General features: G+C 34.4%; 1 protein-coding gene across 4 annotated transcripts in view; it reads left to right on the top strand.

The window, feature by feature from the left end:
- Positions 1-26,776, top strand: part of LOC150100913 (protein NDRG3-like) — a 398,002-nt gene that overhangs the window by 10,458 nt on the left and 360,768 nt on the right. For 2 of the 4 annotated variants that reach the window (XM_090401073.1, XM_090401077.1), the window contains exon 2: positions 10,934-11,013. In XM_090401073.1, the coding sequence (XP_090257199.1) occupies positions 10,934-11,013 (80 nt within the window). Of the gene's footprint in view, positions 1-10,933; positions 11,018-15,214; positions 15,396-26,776 lie in introns of those variants that run through there. The other 2 variants (XM_090401076.1, XM_090401074.1) reach the window with 2 other exon arrangements.

The following is a 26,776-nucleotide window of genomic DNA, read 5'->3' as shown; positions in this document are numbered from 1 at the left end:
AATATTGACCTTCTTCCTCTGAATGATATACCATGAAACACTTATGAATAATTAGTAAATAATCATTTACGAATAGACATTATATCTGCTACATAAAAAGAAATGAAGAAGACAAGTTTTAGATGCGAAGGGTATAGGTTATCAACGTTCCCACATTTCTGTACTGTGCACTCATTGATACGTGTTTGTTTTCGCTCCTGGGATGCAAGTATCCAAAGTGATCACAGTTGTTTATCGTTGATCACACAGGGAATGAGTGAGGAAACTCGGTAGTAAACACAATTTTAATGTATTTATCACTGTATGAAGCTAATAAAAATGTTGAGTAAATGTCATCAACGTACATGTTTTATGTACAGTTTCTGCTTTCCTGTGTGGTTAAGTGTTTGAACTCCTAGAGGAAAGAGTCGTGAAAAGATTTATGACAAATAATAATATACTATATAGTGCATTTGAGAAATCCAAGGCGTAGTTGTTATATATCTGCCATGTGGTACTTGTTGGACTACAGATAAGAAATTAAGGCGACAAAGTGCAACTTTGATTAGACAGCAACAATTATTGTCTGATTAGGTTAATCAGTCTTAATAATTTCAATATTCTAGAGCAGAGGTTCCCAAACTTTTTGCCATCACATCTCTCTTTGGTGTGATCTTAATGTACACACTTTCCCTAAAAATTCAAACACTAAAATGAACACAAATGAATAATGAAAACAATACAATGAATTTCATTTTTTTAATAAAGATATAAAGATAAAGATATAAGAAATAAAAATGTTCAAATGAAACAAAAATAATTATTTATCCTAACAATTATAAACTAATTATATAATTCTTCATAACCGCTTTAATGAGGTGGATGTTGCTGTTTTGAAGAACGGTCTCTGAAAGGGCCAAGCGAATATCATGTATGGCATCCAATTGATTTCTAAACTTTGTTTTCAATCACACTGACTAATGTTGTAAACCCAGATTCGCATAGATAGGTTGTAGCAATTGGGATTAAGGCTAAAAGAGCATTACTTGCCAAACTAGAACTCATCAAGATTTTGAGTACCGAAATTTTGCCTTAGCAAAGATTTGCTCTGTAGTTCGATGAGATCATCCTTCTTATCAGCATCATCCATCAAATCCAAATTTATTTCATTTGTAGGTATACAACTTCGACAAGCTGGTCGTAAGCGAAAGCAATGTTTGTGCCTTCCCCATCACCATGTTACTTACTTGAAACTGGTATTTTGGGAAAGGTGGATTTACTGTAACAATGTACAACTAAAAGGTTCCTCACACCTCCCCAAGGGAGATACACCTCATTGTTTGGGAATCACTGTTCTAAAGCATGTAATAATATTGTCTGATTTATTGTTTTATTTATTAGATGCCCGGAGGTGTCTTGAAAAACCCCTGTTCTAACACGGGTTTTCGGACTATAAAAAAAGAAATTAGAAATATATAAAATGATAAAAATGAAAAAAAAAATCCTTATCTCACCCACGGTACAAATGTACTGCAGATTTACTAATAACTTTTCTTTCTTTTTTTTAATGTGGGCGTGAACCACATTAAAAAAAAAGAAATTCTGTTCTCAAACAGCTCCATGAGGATCACAAGACAATTTTTCTTGTCGATTTTATCACATCTTGTCCTGTCTCGTTCTCGCAGCTAACATTCCATGTTTCTGATTTTATTTTCTTCATTCGTCAGTGACTCTTCTTCTAGACAGCGTTCCCTCATCCCCCCCCCCCTCAAAAACATTAAAATGACCAAATTTCAGCACATGATTATTCATTTATCGCTCAAATCAGCCCGTTATACCATCACTTCATTGTTCTTCAGGGTCCTGCTAGTTACTACTTAAGACTTCTATCATTACACCCTTCTCGGTGTTGTCCCTAAAATATATTTCTCGATCTCTAACTTCTCCCACAAATATTTGTAGCTTCCACAACGAGTTTTCTTTCCATGACCATTTTCATTGTCCTCCCTCCCTCCCTCCCTGCCACTAGACTCTCTCTCTCTCTCTCTCTCTCTCTCTCTCTCTCTCCACACACACTGCAGGGTTTCGTGGTATGGGAGTTCTCACTCTCTCTTTCCACATTAACGAGCTACTTATTATGACGCTTTGTGTGAGTAATAAAAGACATTTTTAACATAACTGTAAAAATTGAATAATAAACACTTTTATGTACTTAAAAAAACTATTTTGCTCGTCCTTATCTCATTCAACCTGGAAGAAAGAAAAAAAAAGTTCCTACACTTTCTTTCTTTCTTTTCTCTTTTTTTTTTTTTTAGAGACGAAGGTACCTGTTTGGGAGAGGGAAGGAATGCGTTTTGAAATTTACTATTCCAGCCTCCAGCGAGAGAACAGACTCTTTTGGAAATGTTTCCAAGTCATATGTTATCATTACGAAATGCAAAGGGTGAATGAGCGTTTAGTCATTGAAATATTTCATGCATGGATAGTAATATATATAAACAGAACAGGATATGAGTCCTTGTTTCTAACTAACAGAGCGAAAACAAAGACTTTTATTTATTTATTATTATTATTTTATTTTTTGCGAGAAAGAAACTGTTTCATCATCTTCAAATTCTTTGAATTACAGAATACAAAGGCAAAGTTTCTTTGCCAACAGTGCAAGATTCGGAAAAAAAAAATAAAACAGTATCCTAATTGAAAATTTAAGTATCTTAAATATTTTAAGAATATTTAAGTTAAAAGTTACTATTTTGGGAGTTAAAATTTGTAGAATATTTCTGCATTTTATCCTTAAACTATCGATAATGATGCCTACTTAGAGTATCAAGTACCTGTATCGGCTTACTTTTGTTTTGGTTTCACTAATAGGATTACTCACGTTAAGCAGGGAGGAACCTTAAGTGCTCAGTACAGCTGGCTCATATTGTAAAGTACTGACAGCTAATGTCATTTTGAAAAACAGTTACGAGGCTCACATTTTTAGGCATCGCTGATATTTGCTTAAACATTTTATGGATGCAATGAACCATCAACAATAACATCATAGTCAGAACACGTGATTAAATAAAGTATTATATTGTTCTACTCTCTCCAAACAGCCAGAAACATCTTTTGTCCTTTCAAACCGTTATTAAAAACAAACAAAAGTATAAGTTGCAATGCTAGGTAATGTAATTGTTTTGAAGACTGAAATTCAGGTCGAACAACCGTCTCATTTGTTGGAAACCTTAAATAAGCAGGTTGAGGTTCTCGCACAGGATGATAAAAAAAAGCCAATTTAAACTCCGTTCCCTGGCAATGATGGAAGGATAGAATTTATCGACATTTTTTTTTTTGTTATTGTTTAAAATATAAACCAATTATTCGTGCCAGTCAGAAGTAACTACGCCTTTTTTTTTAATTCAAAATATTTTTATATAACTAAGTTTTAGATTATGAAAATAAAATTATAACAAAGAAAAAGCAGAATGAGATTATGAGAAAGCTTTTGATAAATTACACGAAGAAAAATTCTGAGTATAGTGAAAAATAAGGTTATCCATCATCTAATACAAGCTATGCATAAAGATACAATAATAAAGTTACAGTTAGGTAATAAATTAACAGAAGAGACTGAAATTAATCAAGGTATAAGACAGGGATGTAGTTTGTCTCCAATTCTATTAAATACACATATTGATCAAATTATAAAAATATGGAAAGCAACAATAAAACAAGGTATCCAGTTAACCAGAAGAACTGCTATCAATATAACGATGTACGTGTATGTAGATAAGCAGATTATATTACAAGATAACGAAAAGTACCTTTAAAAATCAGTTTATGAATTAAATAAAATAAGACCAATTTAAAAATCACGGCATAGTTGAGATCATATTAGCTCAAAAATAGTCATAGAAGATAAAATAATGGAACAGGTGGCACAGTTTATTTATTTAGGGTGTATAATAATTTATTAAAATAAGTTATATACGAAAAGATATAGATGAAAGGCAGATTTCAGAAAATTTGTGGAACAATTAAAAAGACACTGAATTAAATAAAACAAGACGAGAGAATTCAAGTTAAATTTTATAAAATATTCTATTATATGGTTCAGAAATATGGACTCTGAAAAATGGAAAGATCAAAACAAAATACAGGCAGCAGAAAGGAGATTTTCGAGAACTATTAGAGGATGCACAAAATTAAATCACGTAAACAATGACGACATTAGAAGATGGATATGCATATACAGCTTAAATAAAAATATCAAGGAATACAGAAAGAAATGGAAATAGCACTTCTATAGGACCCAGAGATATCGGCTACCAAAAGAGGTGAATAAATATAGACTAAAGAAAAAGAAAGTGAGAGAGAGGAGGTAAGATCAGCTGCAAGAGGTAAAGATCAGTGAAGTTGGGACAAACAAATGCTTAATCCTTGATGAAAAGACAAAGAAGAAAAACAGAATCCTTCACCAAGTAATTGAAGTCTAAGACTGGCTTAATATTTAAAAACGAAAACTACCACATTACACCAAATAGTCATAAACAGGGGCGGCTCGTGCATAGGCATTACGGAACTGCAGCACACTCCAATTTTTCTCTATATAAATATATTTATTAATTTATTTATATTTGCTTGTAATATTTAATATTATCGTCAACAATCCTATACAATTCTCTTATTTTGTATAAAAAATAATAAAAATCCATTTTGTAGCACTTAGGAGGGCACTGTGTTTACCACAGTGTCATAATTGTTACGCGCGCAAGCATATGCATCTCGCATCTCATAGTGAGATGCGAGCTATTAGCTTAATGCGGCACTGTCCGTCGCGCAGTTCGACTGTTGTTTATATGCAATTTGTGCCAGTAGTAGAGTGTTTGTAGTGCTTATCGTGTTTACTCCGTCTCTTTAAATATTTGAACATTACAATTAAAGACATAATATTTGTTATAGTTATTTATTTTAGAACATTATTGGGGTTATTGACAATTATGACCTCAGAAATGCAACCTCAATAAATAAGTTCTGCGACAGTAATTTTTAAGTAATTTTAAATTATACCAACTGTATAATTTTATTGATAATAAACAATATTTTTTCATGTTTACTTTTTTTTTAAATTTTTACCATAATTTTGATATTTTATCCAAACACGTATACACTGTACTTACAGTGTGTATGTATATTTCGAAAGTTGCAACACCCCCACGATTCTCACAAGCAAACAAAAAAAAAAAAAAAAAATCGGTTGCTAACCTTTCCTTTCTCGTTCTGTTTAGGTGACCATACCACCTGAAAATAGCTGTGCTCGTGCATTCTTTAATGCTGACGATGTAAAGTTCCTTCCTGATATCTTTATTTTTAATATGATTCTGTTTTTAATGTCACCCCTTCAGTTAAGTAATTTTTCTCACCTCATATTCGTGGTCTCTAGTCTTTGATGAACTGTGCTATTGCTAACCAATAGCTCTTTCAGATCCATAAATTAAAATCGGTTTGAACACTATCTTGTAGACAGCTAATTTAGTGTTTTGACTAATTTCTCTCTTATTCCATATAAATCTATTCAGTTAACTTCCTACCATATCAGCTTTGTTTAATATATTGTCTATTTCCATATCTAATACTTGGAGATGGTGAACTTAAGACCTCTCTAAAAATTCTTGGTGCGGGTCAGAAAAGCTCTCTGGTTGATTGATGACCCTTTCTCACAAACTCTGTTAAGCCACTATCTCATACATGGTTAGTTTTCTCGTGGCGTCTTTTCTACAGATATTTCATTGAGCTCTGTTCAGCAGAACTAGCATCCATTATGCTTCGCATTTCTGCTAAACATACTGTATAAGCACATGAACAAAAGAACACCTGTCCTAAATCTTTTTGTCATTTAAATTGCTGACTTACAGAACCTGCTCTTCCGAGTTTTCTTTTATTCCATCTACCTCAGTACTTTGGAGCAGCTTTTCTCCTGAAGCATTCCCCAAGGACTATAACCTCCAGTTCTTTGAGAAGACTAACAACCAGTGGCGCACCCAGAGGGGGGGGGGAGCACTGGTTGGCTAGGCTAGGAGCCCTGCACCCCAAAGGGAAAAAACACTAGAAAATTTTCCAAAAATCTTTTCCTAATTAAAATTCATTTTTTTATTTATGTTGTGTCATGTCTTCTATTTCTATACTACTTATGAATTAGCGATCATTGAGGATGCTCAGTCATAGGTCGTATGCGATGCGTAGTGTGTATTCCCAAATCGTTCACTCAACTCACCCCCCTCCCCCAAGATTATATCCTGAGTGTGCTACTGCTAACAAGAGATTATTCTGCTCTTGATCCCAGCCTACGTATGACATTCATTTGTTATGTTTTGAAGCCTTTTGTGTGTGGGAATCATATATATAATATATATACAGCCGGGTCTCTTTTTATGCGGTAGGTACGTTCCACAGAAAACCGCATATAAAAAATCGCACAAAAAAAAGACCAAACTTACGTTGAAAAATTAGGGATACGTTCCATAATTTTCTAAAACCGAAGCAATGAATTAAAATAGACCTAAAATCGCATAAAAAAGTTTATAAAAATTCAGAAAAATAAGAATGACTAAATTTGTTTTAAAGCTTTATTCATTTAATTCTTTTTACATTTTTTCATCAAAATTATCGTCGCTATTGGAAAATATTCGGCAACGTTTGCGAATTGGTGCAAAATCACTTTCATCATCAGAAGAGATAGTCAGCGCATCAGATCTGTATGGTAAAGGCAATGGTTCTTCACAAACAGAATTAGCTTCACCCTCGTTTTCTGGGCTGATTTTTTTCTTCTGACAATGTAATCAGTGATTAAACTTTACGATGATGATTTTACTAATTTTTTTATACGGCTCGCGATATCCAGACAAACAATTCGTCAGCTCACATTGGAATTTAAAGGCTCGCTCAGAATTCGTGTCAAAAACAAGAAAATGATTTTCCAATTTATTGCACAGTTCAAGACCTTTTCAAATTATATTTACAGTGAGGGGGACAGGTTTTTCTTCCGCTTCACTATCGTTTTCTGGATCTTCAATGATATCTAAAGTTAATCGATATCCAATAATATCATCGTCACTTAAGGCATTGTCTACATCATTCTGGCTAAATGTATCAAAACCTTCTCTACCAATTTCATGTACTAAAGTAATGATTTCAGCTGGTAATGTAGATGTTTGAATGGTTGCACTGTTTGCAACACGTCCAGGCCAAACTGTTTTCCAGCAAGCATTTAAAGTTTGTGGTCTTATTTCAGCGATAGCAGATGCAACATGATTTAAGCAGTCCAAAATATAATTTTTTTTTCAAACGTCAGTTACTGTTAATGACTCATTTTTTAGTTCATCCAATATAAATTGAAACATATGCTTAACGTAATATTTTTTGAAAGTAGCAATTATGCCTTGATCTAATGGCTGAATAATGCTTGTTATATTGGGTGGAAAAAAAACTACCTGCACATATGGATGTTCTAAATGCGGATGACTTGGTGCATTGTCAACAATTAATAAAACTTTAAAATCGAGAGCTTTTTGCTTCATGTTTGTTTCCAAATCTGGTACAAAACCAATTATTGAACCATTCAGTAAATACAGTAGTTGTTACCCAGGCCTTTGCATTAGCCATCCAATGTACCGGCAGCTGTTTTAGATCTTTGCCTTTTAGAGCACGTGGTCTTAGAGATCGATTTACTAGGCTGGGTTTCAACATTCGATCTCCTGATGCACTGCTACAAAGTAACAACGTTACTTGAACTTCGCTTGCTTTAAACCCAATTGCTTTTTTCTCATACTTTGCCTATGTAAGTTCGACTAGGCATGTTCTTCCAAAACAATCCTGTTTTTTGTCAGAGTTAAACACTTGATCAGACAATATCCACCATCTTCAATAATTTTGGCTAACTTCTCTTGAAAATTTTTGGCTGCTTCTTCATCTGCTGCTGCAACCTCGCCTGTAATCTTCACGTTATGAAGTGCATTCCTTTTTAAAAACCCGGTTAGCTATCCTTTGCTAGCCGAAAATTTTTTATCAGCCTGAGAAGCGGAAGTAGATGGCTTCAATTGCTTCATCTGTTCATAAAACCAAAGAGCTTTTTGTTTAATTAAATAACCACTTATAGGAATTCTTCTTTGAGTTAATTCTTCAATCCAAATTACGAGCGCTCGTTCCGTGTTTTCTAATAAAGCATCTCTTGAGTACGATGATAATTTGGCACTTAGTTTTGTGCCAGAAACGACAGATTTTCTCATTACGACTTCATTCTTTTTAATTGCTCTTATAGTAGGTTCGCCTAAATTAAAATGTTTACCAATCGCCGTAGATCCCTCTCCTTTTGCTAAGGGATCTAGAATTGCAATTCTCATTTCCAAAGAAATTGCTTTTATTTGGTGATTTTTTCCTCAATTGGGCCAAATTAAATCTTTAAAATAAAAATTAGCAAAATTTAGACTTACGATAATGAAAAGATAGACACTTACTCACATGCAAACACGGACACTCACTGCTTACACGTTACTCCAGAATGTGCTGCAACACGCTGTTCATTATGTATAACTGTACATAAGTTTTGAAGTTATGCGGTGCATAACTTCAAATCCACATAAAAAAGATACGCATAAAAAGAGACCCGAGTGTATATATATATATATGTTAAAGATACCAAGCTATTTTAAACCTGGTTTTACTCCATTTCCCAAGTAAGCAAACAGACAAGTAAGTGAAGTTTGCGTCTGCAAGTATTGCAAGTCTGGGTGACTCCACACGTAGTGCAAGTCAAGGCAACTCGTGCCTTGACTTGCACTACTTGACTTGCACTCACCCAGACGCAGGCGCAAACTTCACTTACTTGTCTGTTTGCTTACTTGGGAAATGGAGTAAAACCAGGTTTAAAATAGCTTGGTATCTTTAACATTTATTACACCCAAGGTAAAATACTTTCTACACACACACACACACACACACACACACACACACACACACACACACACACACACACACACACACACACACACACACACACACACACACACACACACACACACACACACATATATAAACCTTAGCTGAATTCAGTTTAATGACTTGTTTCATCAAATTTCTGCCAATCAAAAATTTTTTGAGTCTTGGAAACAAGCAAAGCTGTAAATATGACCTTCATTACCTTTGTGATTATCCATTTTAGGCCATAAAATGCTGTATGAAATTATTATTATTATTCGTGACACCTCCAAGGAGTCCGAAGACTCATCGCGGGAGGACACCCACTGTACAACTCTGTCTCCACCACTAACACAGAACCTCTACTACCAATCACCTACATCAACGCCATCTGCTGCCCACCACCACAGCTAGTATTTTTTGTCTGTTAATTCTGTGTGTTCTGAAGGGCCAATTTGTCTGTATGCGGGATGAAAAACATATTGCCGAAGTTTGTAGAAACCTGCTTTATGTCCAGCAACGAGTTCTAACTGGCCGACAGAGATTCTATCTTTTTCCAGTATTTAAAATAACACAATTAATCATCCAGAATAACAACAGATTACTCTGCTCTCGATCTCATCTCGCACATGGCAAGCGGGTTTTTCGTCCTGTAAACTCAATAAAATCGACAATAGAACCCACATTATTTCAGACAGTAACATATTCTGTTAGGGTTATGTAGCAACAGATGGCAGCACTTGTTATCCCGTCTCTTCATCGGTTGCTGCTTATAATTAGTGATAGTCATGACCAGCTATCTCTGATTGGCTACCAGCGAAGAATGAACTGTCCACTCAGTCTCCAAAAGCTAGATAGGGTTAAAAGATCTACTCCATATAAAGGAATAAAAGGCGTTAGCTGATTTTTTTATTTATTATATATATATATATATATATATATATATATATATATATATATATATATATTTTTTTTTTTTTTTTTTTAAATCCGCTAACACCTTTTATTCCAGTATAAGAAGAAGGCGAGGCCGTTATAGCCCTATCTAACTTTTGGAGAATGAGAAGGCGTGTTACTCTCCGGTAACCAATCAAAGATGGCTGTCCCAAGCCTATTACTAATTAATTATAAGAGGCATCCGGTGAAGAGATGGCTTGCAAGTGTTCTGTCATTGCGTGGTCCCTAGCACAATATATTTATTGTACGAAATAGTGTGGATTCTAAGGTCGACTTTCTTGAGTTTATGGAACAAAAAACTCATTTGTTCGTGTCAGAGAATCGACTAACTCGAGAAAAACCAGTCAAAGAAAGGGTTAGAAATAGTTCCTCTAATCAGCAACTTAGATTAAATTCAGAACTGATTTCTTCGCCTGCTTAGCGCTATTGATGCAACCGTCACTTCCACATGGCTACACAGGCCTTATATAAGCACAGTTATTATATTTGTTATTTTTCCCAAGAAATGTAATGTTTAATAAATTTCACTACTAAATTAAGTAATGATTGTCATTGCTGCTTGCCTTTTCCCTCTTACTTCGTTCTTAAATAATTTTACAGTCTCTGATACTACATGTAATTCAACTGTTCTAGAACAAACCTATGAACATGATGACACAGTAGTAACATTATTTATATCATGTTTGCTTGTCTTGGAAACTTGCCTTTAGTTGATTTTATGGAACATTATATTACATCTATACAACTGCCCGTCTTGATATCAGATCTTCTTTCTTTCTTAATTTTTTTTTTATTATCACTCATTTTTTGTTATATTTTATTTTTCAAACATGACAATAAGCAAAAGGTTGCATCAAAGTATTTTGTAATATAAGTGAAAAACGCTTGGTTATAGTCGATTCAACTCACGTATTTATTTTATTGATTTTAAGCACCTTTTTCAAAATGAAAATGTTAAAATAAATTTGATGAAATATGTCTAGTAATAAACAAATAAAATTATCGCTTTATCTTATATATTAATTTTGAACTTCTACAGGGGTATCAAAGAAAATTTTTTTTCCTTGATAGAATTGGAAGCTGGTGTACCAAAATAAAAAAAAAAATTTTTTTTGACAGGTGGGTGAGTAAATTTGTTAATTTTCTAATAATAAACTTTTATTGACTACTTTTTATTTTATTATATATTATATAATGTATTGCAGTCTTATTAAAATTGCAAATTTGTTGGCTGAAATCAATACTGTTAGCTCATTTTTTATATTAGTGACATCTAGCGAACCCATCTTTCCAGTTTTCTCAAAACCACGTCCCTTATTTTTGAGTGTAGTGTTTATCGTAATAAAATTACTTACTCTGGCTAATCAGATTATTACAAAATTTGGTATATGAGGACGTTATTAAAATTTGTCACTCCATTTCAGTCCTAGTTTCAACATAGAAATTTAATCTATAGGCTATAGGTTTTTTATTTTGTAATTTCCTGATTATATTTATAGTTATTTATAGATAATGATGAAATATTTCATCATTATCATTCCTGAATATTTTAGGTTTCAAAACTTGTTGATTAGTGGTAGCTTACTTTAGTGTTTAAATTTCGAAAAATTTAGTTTCCATTCGCAGCGGAAAATTTCATTTGTTTAAAAAAAAAAAATTATCGATACAGCATTTTTAAATGTCGTTTGCTTAGAGTTCTCACTTGCGGTACGTGATTGTGAATGTGAAAAATGAACGTGTGTGTATGGGGGGGGGGAGGGGGGGGGGAGCTGCATACTTTAGTTAGTCTCGAATTACAGCGCCAAGACATCTAATTGGAAGTCGATATTTGTACTGTTACAGCGTTTCCATGGAAGCAGTAGTCTACAATTGCCGACGAAGAAACAGACTCTCTATAAACTGCTGCACCAGTTTACTAGAAATGAAAAATACTAGGTCAAACGTTTCATATCGGCAGCAAATATTTTAACGATGTCATGAAAATTTCTATAAACGGGATTATAATTAGACTTGAAGTAACAGAGCTGATATTTTCAGCAAGCGATATTGAACTTTTAACGACTTCAAAATAACTTTCATGTTTGAACTTCCAGTAACTTTACCGATAAATAACAAGATAAAAGAGACTGAGAAAAAAAAATGGGAAAAAGAAAAAAAGAAGAAAGAAAAAAAAATGAGAACACTTCTATAACACAGGCGAAGGATGATGCCACATATTCCTTTTGGCTGACCTTCTACGTTATACAGCCGCAACATTTTCCCTTCGGGGAAGTAACTCGTAAGAGATGAGCTAGCCGGTCTCTTGTGGTGATTGCAGGATTTTTCCCCCAGGAAACTTGGGAAAAACTGTAAAATCTATTATATATAATAGATTTATTTTATTTTTTTACATAAATCTTTATTTCAGTTTCTCAACTTTTTTGTTGTCATTTTAATTACGAAATATACATTTATAGCGGTTTTAATACTCTTGGTAGACTAAGGGCTAGATAATCTAGTCCATATTTGGTCTCAAGATTAAATAGGGAACTTTTTCAAGCATCTTCAGGCCTCCAATGCAGGATTGTGGTCTAATACCAAGTGATGATTTTCACCACCTGGAGATGTTCACAAACAGTCAAGCCACGGTAAGATTCAAATGCGTAGTCCATAAATAAATTGGAGAGAGATGATGTCTGGTCGTCCAGCAAGGCCACCAGGAGACACTTTTTATGATAACTTGTAAACTTAGAGTACATTAGTACCTGGGTGGCGAAGGATTAGATAATTTGGGAACCCTGCTCTAAAGACCAAACATATAATATTTGCAAGATACTTCAGACCTCTAATAAGCACGGTGGTGGTGGTCTCACACCAGATGATGAAAATCATCTCGCATCTAAAGACATTCGCAAACATCCAGTATCCACGGCGGGATTCGAATCCACATCCTGTCGTTGGAGAGGGCTACTCTAATTATTTGGCCAACTGACCTGTCTTGGGCAATTTTAAACCATTGAAGAAACATAAACAAGAAACTTTTGAATAAAATTCTTAGAATGCAATCTGCTCTTTATAGATTTTAAATATTTTGCAAATATTAATCTCGTTTTTAGGTGACTGTTTCAGATGACTTTCTAAATTTCAGTTATGTATTTCTTCGTCCTGAACAGCTAATTCACTCATCTGAACATGATATCGTGTTTTGTTTGTTTTTTAGCATTACTTTTAAGAACAATAGATTTACTTAACTATATGCCTTAAGCATGGCACTGTCGTCCTAAGACCTATGACACGACAGTGTCGTGCGTGGGCGAATTGACCAGATCTTTAAAAACTTAATATACCCAGAAATATTTATTTCTTTAAAAGTCATATCGTATTGCTGAAGTAGATGCTTATAACTTCTAAAACGATAAAAAAAAAGTGACTTTGTATTTCTTTCTTTCTTTTTTTTTGGGGGGGGGAGGAGAAGGGAGGGAGAGAGTGTATAACTGAAACTGATCAAGATTAAAACATCCTTCATCATTAACTCCTAAGTTAAAAATAGATCGTGATTCAACAGCAATGAAAGTCACTCCCAGATAATCTCTCATAAAAGCGTTAATCATTGGCATGAATATTAACTATAATGGGACATGCAACCGCATAAAAATTACCATCTAACTGCTAATTAGAACAACACGCTGCATTATTCACTCTGCTTTGATAACATAAAGACATAATTTTTACCAACAAACGAATTGCATGTTATTATAATAATAACCTTATACGAAGGTTATTATAGGAAGAGTAGTAGGTTGTTAGGAATTAAAGACCAAGCAACTAAGCTATGGGGCTAGTATTATGTATATTAAATGCGTGTGTTTTTCAGGAAGTTTACCTGTTTTGTTGCTAATTTCATTACAAGCATGACACATAAACTTCGGTTCATGCAAAATCATAATAAAAACTGCTTATTCTGGGTCAAAATTGATTCAAAGATTGATATTTTAGTGTTGAACGCATATGCGATTCCCAGTTCTCTCTCTTTTTCCTATATTTGTTTCTAACGCCCCGTTTAGATTGCGTGAAGTCACACTATTGATCAATGTCCTCACCGTAAAGGGGGACTCACGGCCGTGTATCATCATACGATTATTATTGATCAATGTGCAATTTTCCTGTTACTATAGGAAATTATGCATTCTTCTTCTTAAATAGTTTTCCGATTTTGAAGGTTATCAATCAGAGTACGCCAGAATGCCCGCATCTCCGACCTGTCATAATTAAGCATTGGGGTTAGTATTGTAACTTGGCCACAAGAACTAGTTACAATGTTCACCATTAAGGTGGGACAAGATAGTACTGTATATCAATAAGTCTGTGTGTGTGTGTGTGTGTGTGTGTGTGTGTGTGTGTGTGTGTGTGTGTGTGTGTGTGTGTGTGTGTGTGTGTGTGTGTGTGTGTGTGTGTGTGTGTTCACGAGGCTGGTTTGCCTGTTTCGAGTGAAAAACACGTGTTTTTGCTAGAAAAACCCTCCACCACCGTATGAGACCAGCTTCACATGATGGTTCTTTACATCATAGACTGCATTCGAACTGAAGTCTTTGGTGGGGGGGGGGAATTCTTGAAGGATTTCGTAGGTTATTTTTTCTTGCGGTTTTGTTTATTATTTTTTTTTTTTAAACGCTGAGTTTGGTGTTTGTATTTTATGAATTATAATTATTTGGTTGTGTTTTGGTGTCTTGAGGTCCTGACTAGCACTCGATCTCATTTAAACATATGATAAATACCCTTGGCGACCACAAAATTTACCGAACTCCTCCACGGCAATAAGTAAGGTTTCCTCTGTTTTATTCAAAACAGCAGAGCTAAAATTAAATCCTGTACAGTTGTTTTAGTTAAAATTTCTCAGTTTGAAGCAAAAGCGATATCTTGCGATAATATATGTAGAGCGTGCTGTATGAATCTGTCGCATAACCTTCTCTGTTATATGAGGTAAGGAAAAATGACGCCAGCAGTTGACTTACCTGAATTAACACAGAAAAAAATATCGTGTGTAAATTACGTTACATCCGATATACAACCAAATATAAACAGTATAAAGTAATAATGGAAAATGAACCACTATAGAGAAGGTGGGGGGAAAAATTACTCCACTTCAAAAATAGCTACAGAGAGAGAGAGAGAGAGAGAGAGAGAGAGAGGGAGAGAAACTGAATCGGTGAAAGTCCGTGTATTACCTTTGTTACCATGGTAACATAGGAAGGCGTGGCAAAAGAACCTGACGAAATCAGATGCGCAGTCGTTGTCGCCGGGGTGTGGCAGTAGCACGTTCCGCAGGTCATATGATAACAACCACCCAACTACTACACGACCACACTACCGCACGGAAAACGGCGTGTTAAATCCGTTAGAACACTCCGATCAGACGAAAAGAAAAAGATCAAACACGGTGGTGGATTAGACATCATATCATACTTACCGGAAACGCTTCTGAGGATTTGGAAAACTGACGGCAGAACTCTGGGTGAACCAAGGTAAGTAGACTACATATGTACAATCTCTCTCTCTCTCTCTGCCTTTCTTTTTCTTTCTTTCTTTATTAATCATTTATCCTTCTCAACCCGTGGGCGCGAGAGAAAGAGTAATTATTAATTTGAATACGACTTTATATTCCAAACTGCATGTCTTATCGCCATGTGAATGATTCCGCTGCTAGAGGTGTCACATGGAACGCTAGAGGTGACCCGCTTCAGCTTTAATGATTCGAAAAACCTCTTCTCTGAAAGGTTACTGTTATATCGCTACAGTAGTATATCCGGTGTTTGGAATCTAGGTGAAAGCGTGGTATTGGAATATCGTAGTCACCTCTGATTTGTATTAGGAATACACATCGCTAAATATTATATGAAACTTCAAAGAGATTTTGTCGAGTGACATGATTAATGTAGTAGTTTGAATAACTTAGTCACGCTACTGGCTTCTAGAGTAGATGGATGCTTCAATCAGAAGCATAGTTAGATTTATATTGGACCTGGTTCGAGACTTGCCCTCACTAAAATATTTATTATTATTGATAAACAAATGAACTTAAACCATGAATAGCTGCTCTGTGCCATGTGCAATATTTCTGTTAAAACGGGAGTACCCAAGCGGTACAAGTTTTATATTATAATATTTGTACGTTATTTTACTTGCGCCGTGTGTACGTGAAGGAAATTGTAATGGCCGGAACTGTATTTTGAAATATATTCCTTCTTGGGAGAATCATTTGGCTCTCTCGCTTCTAAAAATAAATAAATAAATAAAAGAAAATCGTGTATCCTTTAACACTTCACTAGTCTTTTTTACTATTATTTTTAATATGAATTATAATGATCCCCAGATTTATATTTGGGGGGGGGGTCATTAGAATTCATATCCATTAGTTTGAATGTTTTGCCTTTATTAATGCAATCGATTGTGTATGAGATCAGATCTGTGATTCTGAATGGTGAGATTCGATAATTATCAAATTAGATTGTAATCTAATACTGACGATCTAATACTGACCTCCATAGCTCAGTTGATTTCAACGAGTCCTTTGGTTGGAAAGACCCCGGTTCGAATCCATCTATGATGTGAGGAACTTTTATAATATGTTTTCAATCAAATGGCTAGTTAGCGGCCACACACAGAGATGGAGAATTTTCTCCTGGAAACTGGGGTTTTTCGTCCATTAAACCAGGCAAACCGATCAGAAGAATACACGCAATAACACAAATAGGACATTACGAGAGTAAGGAATAATCATTTTATTCCGTAGGATTTGGTTTCAATGCCTGCACGGTAAAGTGTGGGTCCATACGTAAGCGTAAATCAGGAAAGAATATTGAGTAATGTAGATTGCGTTATTCAAGATTTCTATTGGAGGCTTGAAAAAGTTCCATGTTTGGTCTCTCAAGTAGGATGTCCAAACACCGTAAAAAATGAATTTAAAAAAACAAAAAAAATCACTAAAATACAAATGAGTAAAAAAATTCTTTAACTTCTTTCGTGGGTGGGAGACACATCAAAAAATTAATGAATACAGATCTGTGATTTTTTTTCAAAATCTGATATTCAATACAGAAAAAAAATATACAATGTTTATTCGTGAACCGAACAGATGTTTATTACTTGGAAAATCTTAATAGTGCGATGTTTATGGAACTCGACAACATTTTCATCTGTTATTAAATCTCTACAATTTTCTAAACATTTATTATGAAGTGGAGAAAACCCGATACTATCCTATTGTCGATATCATATGTTGAAAACATGCTTACCTCGAGTTGGTTGCGCTACTTAACAATCTAACGCGCACAGTGAAACCACTAAAGTTTCATTTGATCCCCAATTATAATGATCCCCAGATTTTCGATTTTCGCATACAAGAACATGTCATTACAACAAAGGTATAACGTGAGTGCGTTATGTCTATAAAGGAATGTTTTATAGCATTTATATATAGATTGATAAAACCCAAAATTCCGGTAGAAGAAACCCTTCTATTTCACCTCTCTATGACACAAGAACTAACATTTATAAGAAAATTTTCAAATGAAGATTCCTCTCGTACTATGATGAGAATCTAGCCTCAGTCTTTCTAAACAGAGGGCGTTGTGCCTACTGCTTAAGTTATTTATTATTATTATTACGTGACACCTCCAGGGAGTCCAAAGACTCATCGAGGGAGGGCACCTCCCTCGTGGTGGAGGCAGTGAGCTCTACAGCTCTCTGTCTCCACTCAATCCAACTACACCAACGCCATCTACTGCCCAGTACTAATATTTCCACATACAACCACAAACATCCATGCCTACGGCGGGATTCGACGAAAGCGATTCGCGTTATCCACGAAAGGTTTTTTTTTTTTTTTTTTGTAAACTTATATAGTAGCAGGTTTATACCGTGGGCGGGCTAAAGATTTCATTACTTTTTATATACTTAGTCCTGTAGAGCACTTCTTTAAGAGATCAAAGCATGGAACTTTTATGACCCTCCAATAAGTGGAGAGGTGGTCTCGCATCGGGCGATGAAATTCATGTCCTATCTCAAAACAATCACGAACATCCATGTCCACGGAACATCCATGTCTAATCAGTCTGCTGATTAGACTGCGAATGCGCCAACCAGGCTGTCAAGTTATCACTATTATCCTGTTGTTTTATTCATTATAGAAATATATGCGTTGTTATTATCCTCATTAGGTTAATAATTAATAATCATATAAGGATATTTGGGACTTCTAATACGTAGTTACGAAAAGGGGAAAAGCAGGCTGAAAGAATTCAGCAGCAGGTGCGCAGAAAGAAACAGCATCGTCATTTTCTACTGACCTCAGGTGACTCAGCACCATAAAGGTTAAACGTATCAAGTGAGTTGACTAGAAGTGTATTACCACATAGAAATCGTTACACTTTTAGCAATGTTTTCACGTTTGGAGATGAATGTTTTACATTGAGTGACTTTTTTTTTTCTGTAATAGTTACGAGAAAGAGACTGATCTATAGCTAACTAACGAATATAGCTAATAACTATAGCTAATTAACGAATTGACGCTTTCTTTAAAAAAAAATCATCTAACGTCTTACTTAAATGCAATAAATACTGCCTCGCTATTCTATTTTTCATCGAGGGAACTGCAGTTTGTATATTTCTATTGTATTGGTAGCAGATACATTATTATAATGAAAACTTTCGAGTATCATAAATAGGATGCCTCGTGTAACACGAGCCTATATAAACAAGCTGGTATATCAAATTACGCATGTACCAAAGGTAAATTTTGTCGATACATTCTAGGAACGAGTTCAGTTTCAATAAAATATTGTACATCATGTGAGATATTGTACAGGAGAAAAATACGATTCTGACAGACACTAACACAAGATACCCATTGCGAATGTTCATTAAAATAATCCATTTCCACCGTAAATGACATTCCTTTAAATTACTGCCGGAAAGCAAATGCTTATGTAAATAGATTTTTCATTTGTGTTTGTTATTACTGTATTTATTTATTTATTTTATTGCGGTCCACCTTTCCTGCATTTATCAGCAAATGTTGTGCATCACGATAACATTTATGAGTAATCTTCTTACTTCGATATAAGTAGCTTTCATTGTCCACGTTGTTTTGAGAAAACGCAAGCAAATCGAGGTAGGCGCATGCTCATTGTATAATAGTGAATTACATCCTGTGTTATACACTAATGCTATCTTGCAAGGGGATTTTTTTCCAATGCCTCTCAGTCTCAGGCTATTAGATATAATAATTATTCACTTTTATTTATTTGAGTACAAATATGTGATAATTCAGTACTTAACTTATAGAGGATTTTCTTTTCTCTTTATTTTTTGTCAGTATTCTTGATTCAACAACTTTTATCACCTAATGCCGGGATTATTACTGATATCACCATTAATAGTGGTAAGAATATTTACATAACGTATGTTTTTCGTCTTTTCACAAAAACGACTTTGTCGCTCTCGATGGCTGAATAATCTATTATTTCCAAGATCATTAGCATCACCAGCATCGATACTGACCAGGACTAAACATATTATCTCTAATACTGAGCAAGAAAGCAGGGTCAACACGTGTGTTGTGATCAACATAAGTGTAGAATTCAAGTATCAAGGTTAAATTTCGCGAACTCACAAAGTTCGCGAAATTTTCTCCAAGCGATGAGAACTTCCCTTTTGATGTACATAGAGAAAGATAAGCGGGGAAACTATGATACCTTTCATCCATATATTATGCTTTTGTCCAATGCAAATGCAGTTAACAATTTTGTGCTCCTAGGATCCCGAACTGATAAAGATGGTTATTGTACTGAAGAAGTTAGAAGAAGATTATTACTCGGAAAGAAAGCAATGACAAATTTCAGCAAGATCTTTAAAGATAAAGATATTAGCCCCTCGCAACAAAAATCAGAATCGTGAAAGCAGTGGTATTCCCTGTGGTACTGTATGAATGTGAAAGTTGGACCCTGAGAAAGAGTGAAAGGAGGAAGATAGATGCATTTGAATTATGGTTTGGAGACGCTTACTAAGAATACCATGGACTGCAAAGCAAACCAATAAATCAGTGATAGACAGAATAAAGCCAGATTGCTCCCTCGAAGCTATGATCATCAAGCAAAAATTGTCATACTTCGGACATATTATGCGAGCAAATGAGAGTCTGGAGAAGATGATGCTTGCTAAAGTTGACGGAAGCAGGAGAAGAGGAAGACCAAGAATTAGATGGGTGGATGGAATTAAAGAAGAAACTGGAATGCGCCTGGAAATTCTGAAAGATATGGCCAGGGACAGATCTGAATGGAGAATGTATGTTCATAGAATCACCAGGAGTCGAAAACGACTCGATGGAACATTACACAACACCAATGAAATTTCCTTTTTCTCTTTTTTTTTTCTTTCATTATAGAATATAAGTAGGAACATGTATGATAGGTATAACACTTGGATAGACTGATCTCTTTCCTCCCTGGAGTGATTTTTTTTAAAATTTGTTTTTATTTTAGAGACATAACTTACCAGAAGTATGTATTATATCTTATGATGTTGTGATAAAAATATATTCTAATAAATGAGGCGAGATGATTCGAAATTTATATATCATTTAAAAGAAGACATATTTGGCACCTTTCGTAATTTGTCGTTTCAATATAAAGATAATACTACAAACTAAGAAATTAAACTAAAACTTTGTAAGCAGTCAATGCATCTTAGAACTGTTTATTGTGTCAAATGCCTGCGAAATTTGTACGATTACGCGTTTTTCTCCCAACTTATTTAATGTGCCAGTTACTAAATTTCGAAAACAAAAAAACAGCTCAGCACTATTATGCGTCACACACACACACACACACACACACACACACACACACACACACACACACACACAGAGAGAGACTGTTGCCTAAAATATTTGTCACTGAATGTAAACTTAAAATATATTTAAAAGAAATTTAAAAATCCACGTTTAAAACTTATCGGATGGGGAACTGCTCTCATGTAAAACAACATAAAAATGTTCTAAAACGAATTTTAAAAAATGTCTCTTAAAAAATGAGTCTGCAAAGAGTCCTCATTATGGAAATCATATTAGCCGACTGTTCTTTAAAGGCGATAAATTATTCCTTATCGGCAGTAAAATTATTTTGTAGAATTACATAGGTTTCACTTCATAAATTCTACATTCCACTTCTTCAACCCATCCATCCCTTAGGACGAGTAGAATCCCTGATTAAGGGTTACGGCGAATTAATGAAGCCTGCATGCTATTTCTCTACTGCATTCCATAAGGGCATGTATTTATTCCCGCAGATCTGTGTGTGTGATCAAGGAGGCCGGATTGTCTTTTTTTAAGGGACGTAAAACCAGTTTTACGGAGTAGATGGGGGGGGAATCCTCCACCACTGTATGAAACCGGTTAACGCACCATTTGATTGAAAAGATCTGATCAAGGTTCCTCGTCACGGGATTCGAATCCTGGTGTCTTCAACCAAAAGACTCGTCTATACCAACTGAACTACTGAGGCCCATATATTCCGCTAATGACCAAAAATCCAAATCAACTATGAAAACATAATGGAAGCAGTTTAATTATGTAGTATACTATTAATATAATACGTTATGTTACGTTAGCATACTACGTTACTAATATTATGTGGTATATTATTAATTATGATTAATTATGTAGTATAATTTTTGGATAATAACAATGGACAATGGAATTGAAGAAACCAAAGTTTAGTTTGAGGTACGTCAGCCAACTACAGTGCACCTTAAGAGGCTTTTCCTTTCATGCTGCAGGGGAGGGAGAGAAAAGGATCAGGAAAATGTCACTGGGAGTATAAAAGTATATTTAGAATAGATTGACAAGAAATTCAGACGATTTTCTTAGAAAACTTTTGAGTACTTCAGATCAGAAGTGCAGCATCTTAATACAATTTGAAAATCATTTAAAAAAATTTAAAACTGCCGAATACAAACAGAAAGCGGTCATTGATTTAATTGTACGATTTCAAAATGTAGTAGTGTAAGTGTTATTCATATTGTATGGTAGTATCCCTATTATCTAGCGATATTCATGTTACGTAGTAATAATTCATATTACTGTTATATAATAAGCATGCATTTCGTATTATTATTACCAGGAATCTCTATGGGCTCGCTGTAAGAGACTTGACTCCATTTCCAGATTAGAGTTCACCCAACTCTAATCTGGAAATTTCAGATGTTAAATTTTATGGATTTTTAATTTATTCTGCTATAAATCAGAACTTAAACGATATTATAAGCTTTAGCAGTTAAAAAAATAGATTCCTATTTTGTGAATTATGATGCAGGAGATTAAAATTTTGAAAACAATTATATTAATAAGATAAGAAATGTTAAAAACATGTAATGAATTTTTTTCAATTGTACGTCTTTCCCTAAAACTAAAGTTTAGTTCAACTTTTGGGCGGAGGCGATTGTATGTGAAACTTTTTTCAACAGAGGGGACGATATTCAAAACTTGTGGAAAAGAGATAATACGTCATCATTTAAAAATAACCCCAACATTTATTCATATCACTATCTTATATTCTGTATTAAATATTTATGACTGAATTTTAAAATACTCTATCATTATTATTACGTAAATTGGTCCTTTTGTAATCTCTGTATTTAACTGTTAATCTTTGCAAGAAGCAATTCTCTGTTGATAATAATAATAAAACGGTTATTCTAGCAGCAACTAATGCAAGGTAGATGATGCATCTTAATGAAGCCTGAGACTTTTTCATTCTCCCATTAAGAAGTTTAATGTTCTGCCTCCTAAGATCTTTCTCTACTCATGACTCTCTAATGATCCGTATTTTCATCTTTATTCTGACGATTTCAAATAGAGTGCCAAGTGCATTCAGTTCTGAATTTTAATAGTGGATAATGTAAGCTAAAGAGACTGCCAATGATTGAGCTAGTAAATACTATCGGGACATTTTTCTCCGCATGAAACTTAACCTTCGCTTGACACTTTTTCCAATATTGACATCTGGGAAATTTCATCACGCCAACTTCTTTTCTTTATAATTTTTTCAATGATTTGCTTTTCACATTATCAGGTGCCACAACTATTACAAACGGCGTAATTTAACAGCAAATATTGTAAAATAAATTAAGAGTTTAACTCTGATTTGAAAAAATAAAATAAATGAAATAAAATTTGTGGGATGACGCTTTTAAACAAGTTAAAACGAGGGGAATAAAAACCGGATGGTTTTTTACTGCCTCTTTTGAGCCTTTTTTTTTTTTTTTTGCAATGATTGGAATATACAGAGAAGCATCAACTATTTTTGTTAAATTTTGTTTTAAACTTGGCAAAAAACAGGTATTGAAACAGACGATTTGCTAAAAATTGCGTATGGAGATGCCGCTATAGGATGTGAACAAGTCTTCCGGTCTCTCTGTCAGTTTAAATGGCGATAAACAGTGATCGAAAAGTAATTTGTGCTCCAATTCAGTGTCGAGAAATGATAACACGATAGAAAAAGTGTGCAATTAATTTCCGTTCCCATGTAGACTAACTCCTGAGGTTCGGTTCTTTCAACATTTTAGCTTTTTTTTTCATTTAAAAAAAAAAAAACGCCACTAGTACACCGACCTCCATATTCGCCGAGTTTAGTTACGTGCTCTGCTTCTTTATTCCCCCCCCCCTTTTTTTTTGTTCTAAAAGTTGAAGCCACTTTTAGACATTACGACAACAAATTTCCATAAGTGTATCCAACGGTTATAAGGAACGAACTCATAACATGCATTGTTGCAGAAAGGACTTGCTTTAAAAGATTAAATTATTGATTCTGATCTAAAATACCAGATCTCTCCAATAAGTATCCGGAAAGATGTTGCAGAACAAAGAATTTTATTAAGAACTTTATAATGAGATTTTCACCTGAGGGTGAGTTACCCGGTCTCTTACAGTGATGAAGGGTGTTTCAATAAAGCATCTCTAGGTTCCCTCTCCAGAAACGCTGGTCATAGACCGGATGGAACTGACAGACATAGCATACTATGGAGACACCATTAACCGCCCTATCAGAACAAAATTAGGTCAAGGAAAGCCGAGTTGCATTACCATCTGACCATATTCCGAAAATGGATGAAGCTGACGTAATTTTAGTATCGATGTGTTTTACCCCTGACATTTTTCAGCCATTGAATCAATATGTAAAGCTGGTCAGTGTCGTTCGGGATTTCCTGAAGGAAGCATCCCCGTAGCCGATCTTCACTTCTCACCATCGCCGAGTTGAGTGCATTCACACGACGTGCTAGATAAGAAACAGCGTTTCCTTCCTAACCTTAAGTAACATTTATTTATAACTGCTCATGTATGTGTGTGCGCGCGCACGCGCGAGCGTACGTACCTATTTACCTTGTCCAAAGTTTGACTAACACTGTAATCGGCTTTACGTAAAAAAAGACTAGAAAAGTTCGTCTATTAGTGACTAGAATCGAACGTCTCATGTTCTGTCTTTTGCAGATAGGCATTCAGTTGCAACATTTGCCTAAATTAAAATTTTCTTTTTTCGCGAATAATTGAAGTATGTTTCAACTAAATATTATACACACAATAGAAAAAGTGAATAAAGTTTAATTAAATCGCATACCTGTAGTTTATGTTTTCACATTAAGACTCATTACCGGCTGCGAAGGTTTTTATTTCAAATGGTTAACACATAAATGCTTTTCTAAAGTATTCAGCTTTTTTACTCAATAGAATACTTTGCTCGAAAACCACTACAATCAAAGCTCATGAAAAATGCATAAAATATTCCATTTTGAATTTAACTACATTTTAATTATTAAAAGTATTTTTATATTTCAATAGAATTAAAGAACGTTTAATTATACATAATTTTAATATTTATTAAAGGTTTTAATTTATTAAAGATTTTAATATTTAGTAAGCTTTATGATTCCTCTCTAGGAATCATAAAGCTTAAGACAACTTTGTAAGGATGATCGAGGGCAGTTGAAAAGTTTATGGACCTCTGGTATAATGCAGAGAACGATCTATGCCACCTATTCCACTGCATTTGGAATATCCGGAATTTTATAAATATACTGTTATTCTCACCGGTTATATTTTAATAAATCACACTTTTCACTTCTACATTTAGGTTGAAGATGATAATGATGTCGTTTTATCTCATATGTGTTGACAATACCTTCTGGTGTTTTCTTTATTATCGTAGTAGTAACTGAGTTTTTACTTTCTCCTACTCTTTTTCAGTTGTGATTTACACTATTTATGAGTAATTTTATGGATTTTCATACTCGTTGTTATTAGGTTATTTAAGATTAGATTATTATTATTATTATTATTAAGAGAGAGACCTCCAGGGAGTGAGACTTATTGAGGGAGGCCACGTACTACATACACCAGCTATCATACTTATTCTTGAATTCATTCACACTACTTGCACTAACAACATCCAATAGCAATCCATTCCAATCACGTACCACCCTGTGAGAGAAAACTCTAGCCCTCACCCCTTCTTAGCGGCATTCATTTTCAGCTTCCAAGGTTGCCCTCTCGTCCTTTCCCCACCCTCTATAAATTGAAATATGCAATCAATTGAAATCTTGTATCACCCTTTCAGAAGTTTGAAAGTCTCGATCATATCACCCCTCTTTCTCCTGTTTGCCAGTGTCTGCACTCTAAAAATTCTCAATCCGTCTTCGTAATCAGTATTCCACAATCTTGATATCATTTGAGACACTCTTCTTTGCACTCTTTCCATTGTATCACAGTCATTAAAAAAAAAAGAAAGAAAGAAAGAAGGAATGAACTAAATATACTTCTCTATTGCAAATTTTCGTCATTATGCGATAACATCCGATCGCTCTCAACTGACACCCGATCTTCCTTTAACTATGTTTACCCCCCCCCCCCAAATTTTCGTGAAATACGGTTCCCTAGTCGCAAAAAAAAAAAAAAAACTGAAAAAAATGCTTTGAGATGAACTCTATCAAATGAGAGGAATGTTTTGGACACTAAAACATATCCGGAGGTCTCAAAATTCCAGACTTTTTCAATAAAACTATTACTTCTCCTCAAGCTCATCTAATATTTGTACAACGAATTTCAAAATAGAAAACTGAGATGTTATGATTGGATAAGGAAGTCTTAAAGTCTTCTGAATACATCCCCCTCCCATAAAGTTGGTTGTTTAGATTACTTCCAATCAATTAAAGCTGCGAGCGTGTATATATGTTCTAGATGGTTTGCATACTATAATTGTTGTAAAGATTCCCCAAGAGAAAAATCCTTCCTCTCCACACGATGTCAGCTATCTCGCTTTCATCTGAAAAATAAATAGTCTTCTAAATAGTCCTTTCATATCTAGAATTTGACTGTGGTCTTTCCAACCGAAGGATTCTATAGCGCTACCAAGTGCGCTGTAGTGCCTTTTTTTTTTTTTTTTTTTTTTTGTAATAAGAAAACTATTTAATGATCAATAATAACACTATTTTTAAATAGGAAAAATAGCGTCAAAAGCCGTATGAAACAAAACAAACTGGTTATACAAAATTATACATTAATTCTGCATGTTGTCGTTTGGCAATCGCTTATTCATGCTATAATAGAATTTTTGATGAAGTTATGTATGCAGAGCTTTTAATAATTATGTTTAATTCCTCAACACGTAATAGATGCAGTTTAGAAAGAGATCAGCGATGAACTAAGAGAAATAAAGTACTCGTAGAAGTAATATTTAGCGCATTCGATATCGATAATACTCTCTGGTAATAATGACTTGAGTTCACGTGGAAAGCCTTCCTAACATTTGATGTAAAACGAAATGTTACAAAGGCTTTTCAAGTGAAGTGAATCTTA

The sequence above is a fragment of the Typopeltis vanoorti genome, chromosome 12 (assembly GCF_054136105.1).
Source record: "Typopeltis vanoorti isolate ZY-2024b chromosome 12, IOZ_Tvanoo_1.0, whole genome shotgun sequence".
Classification (NCBI taxonomy): domain Eukaryota; kingdom Metazoa; phylum Arthropoda; class Arachnida; order Uropygi; family Thelyphonidae; genus Typopeltis; species Typopeltis vanoorti.
Note: the sequence above shows the minus strand (reverse complement) of the source record. Positions and strands in the feature narration are given on the sequence as shown.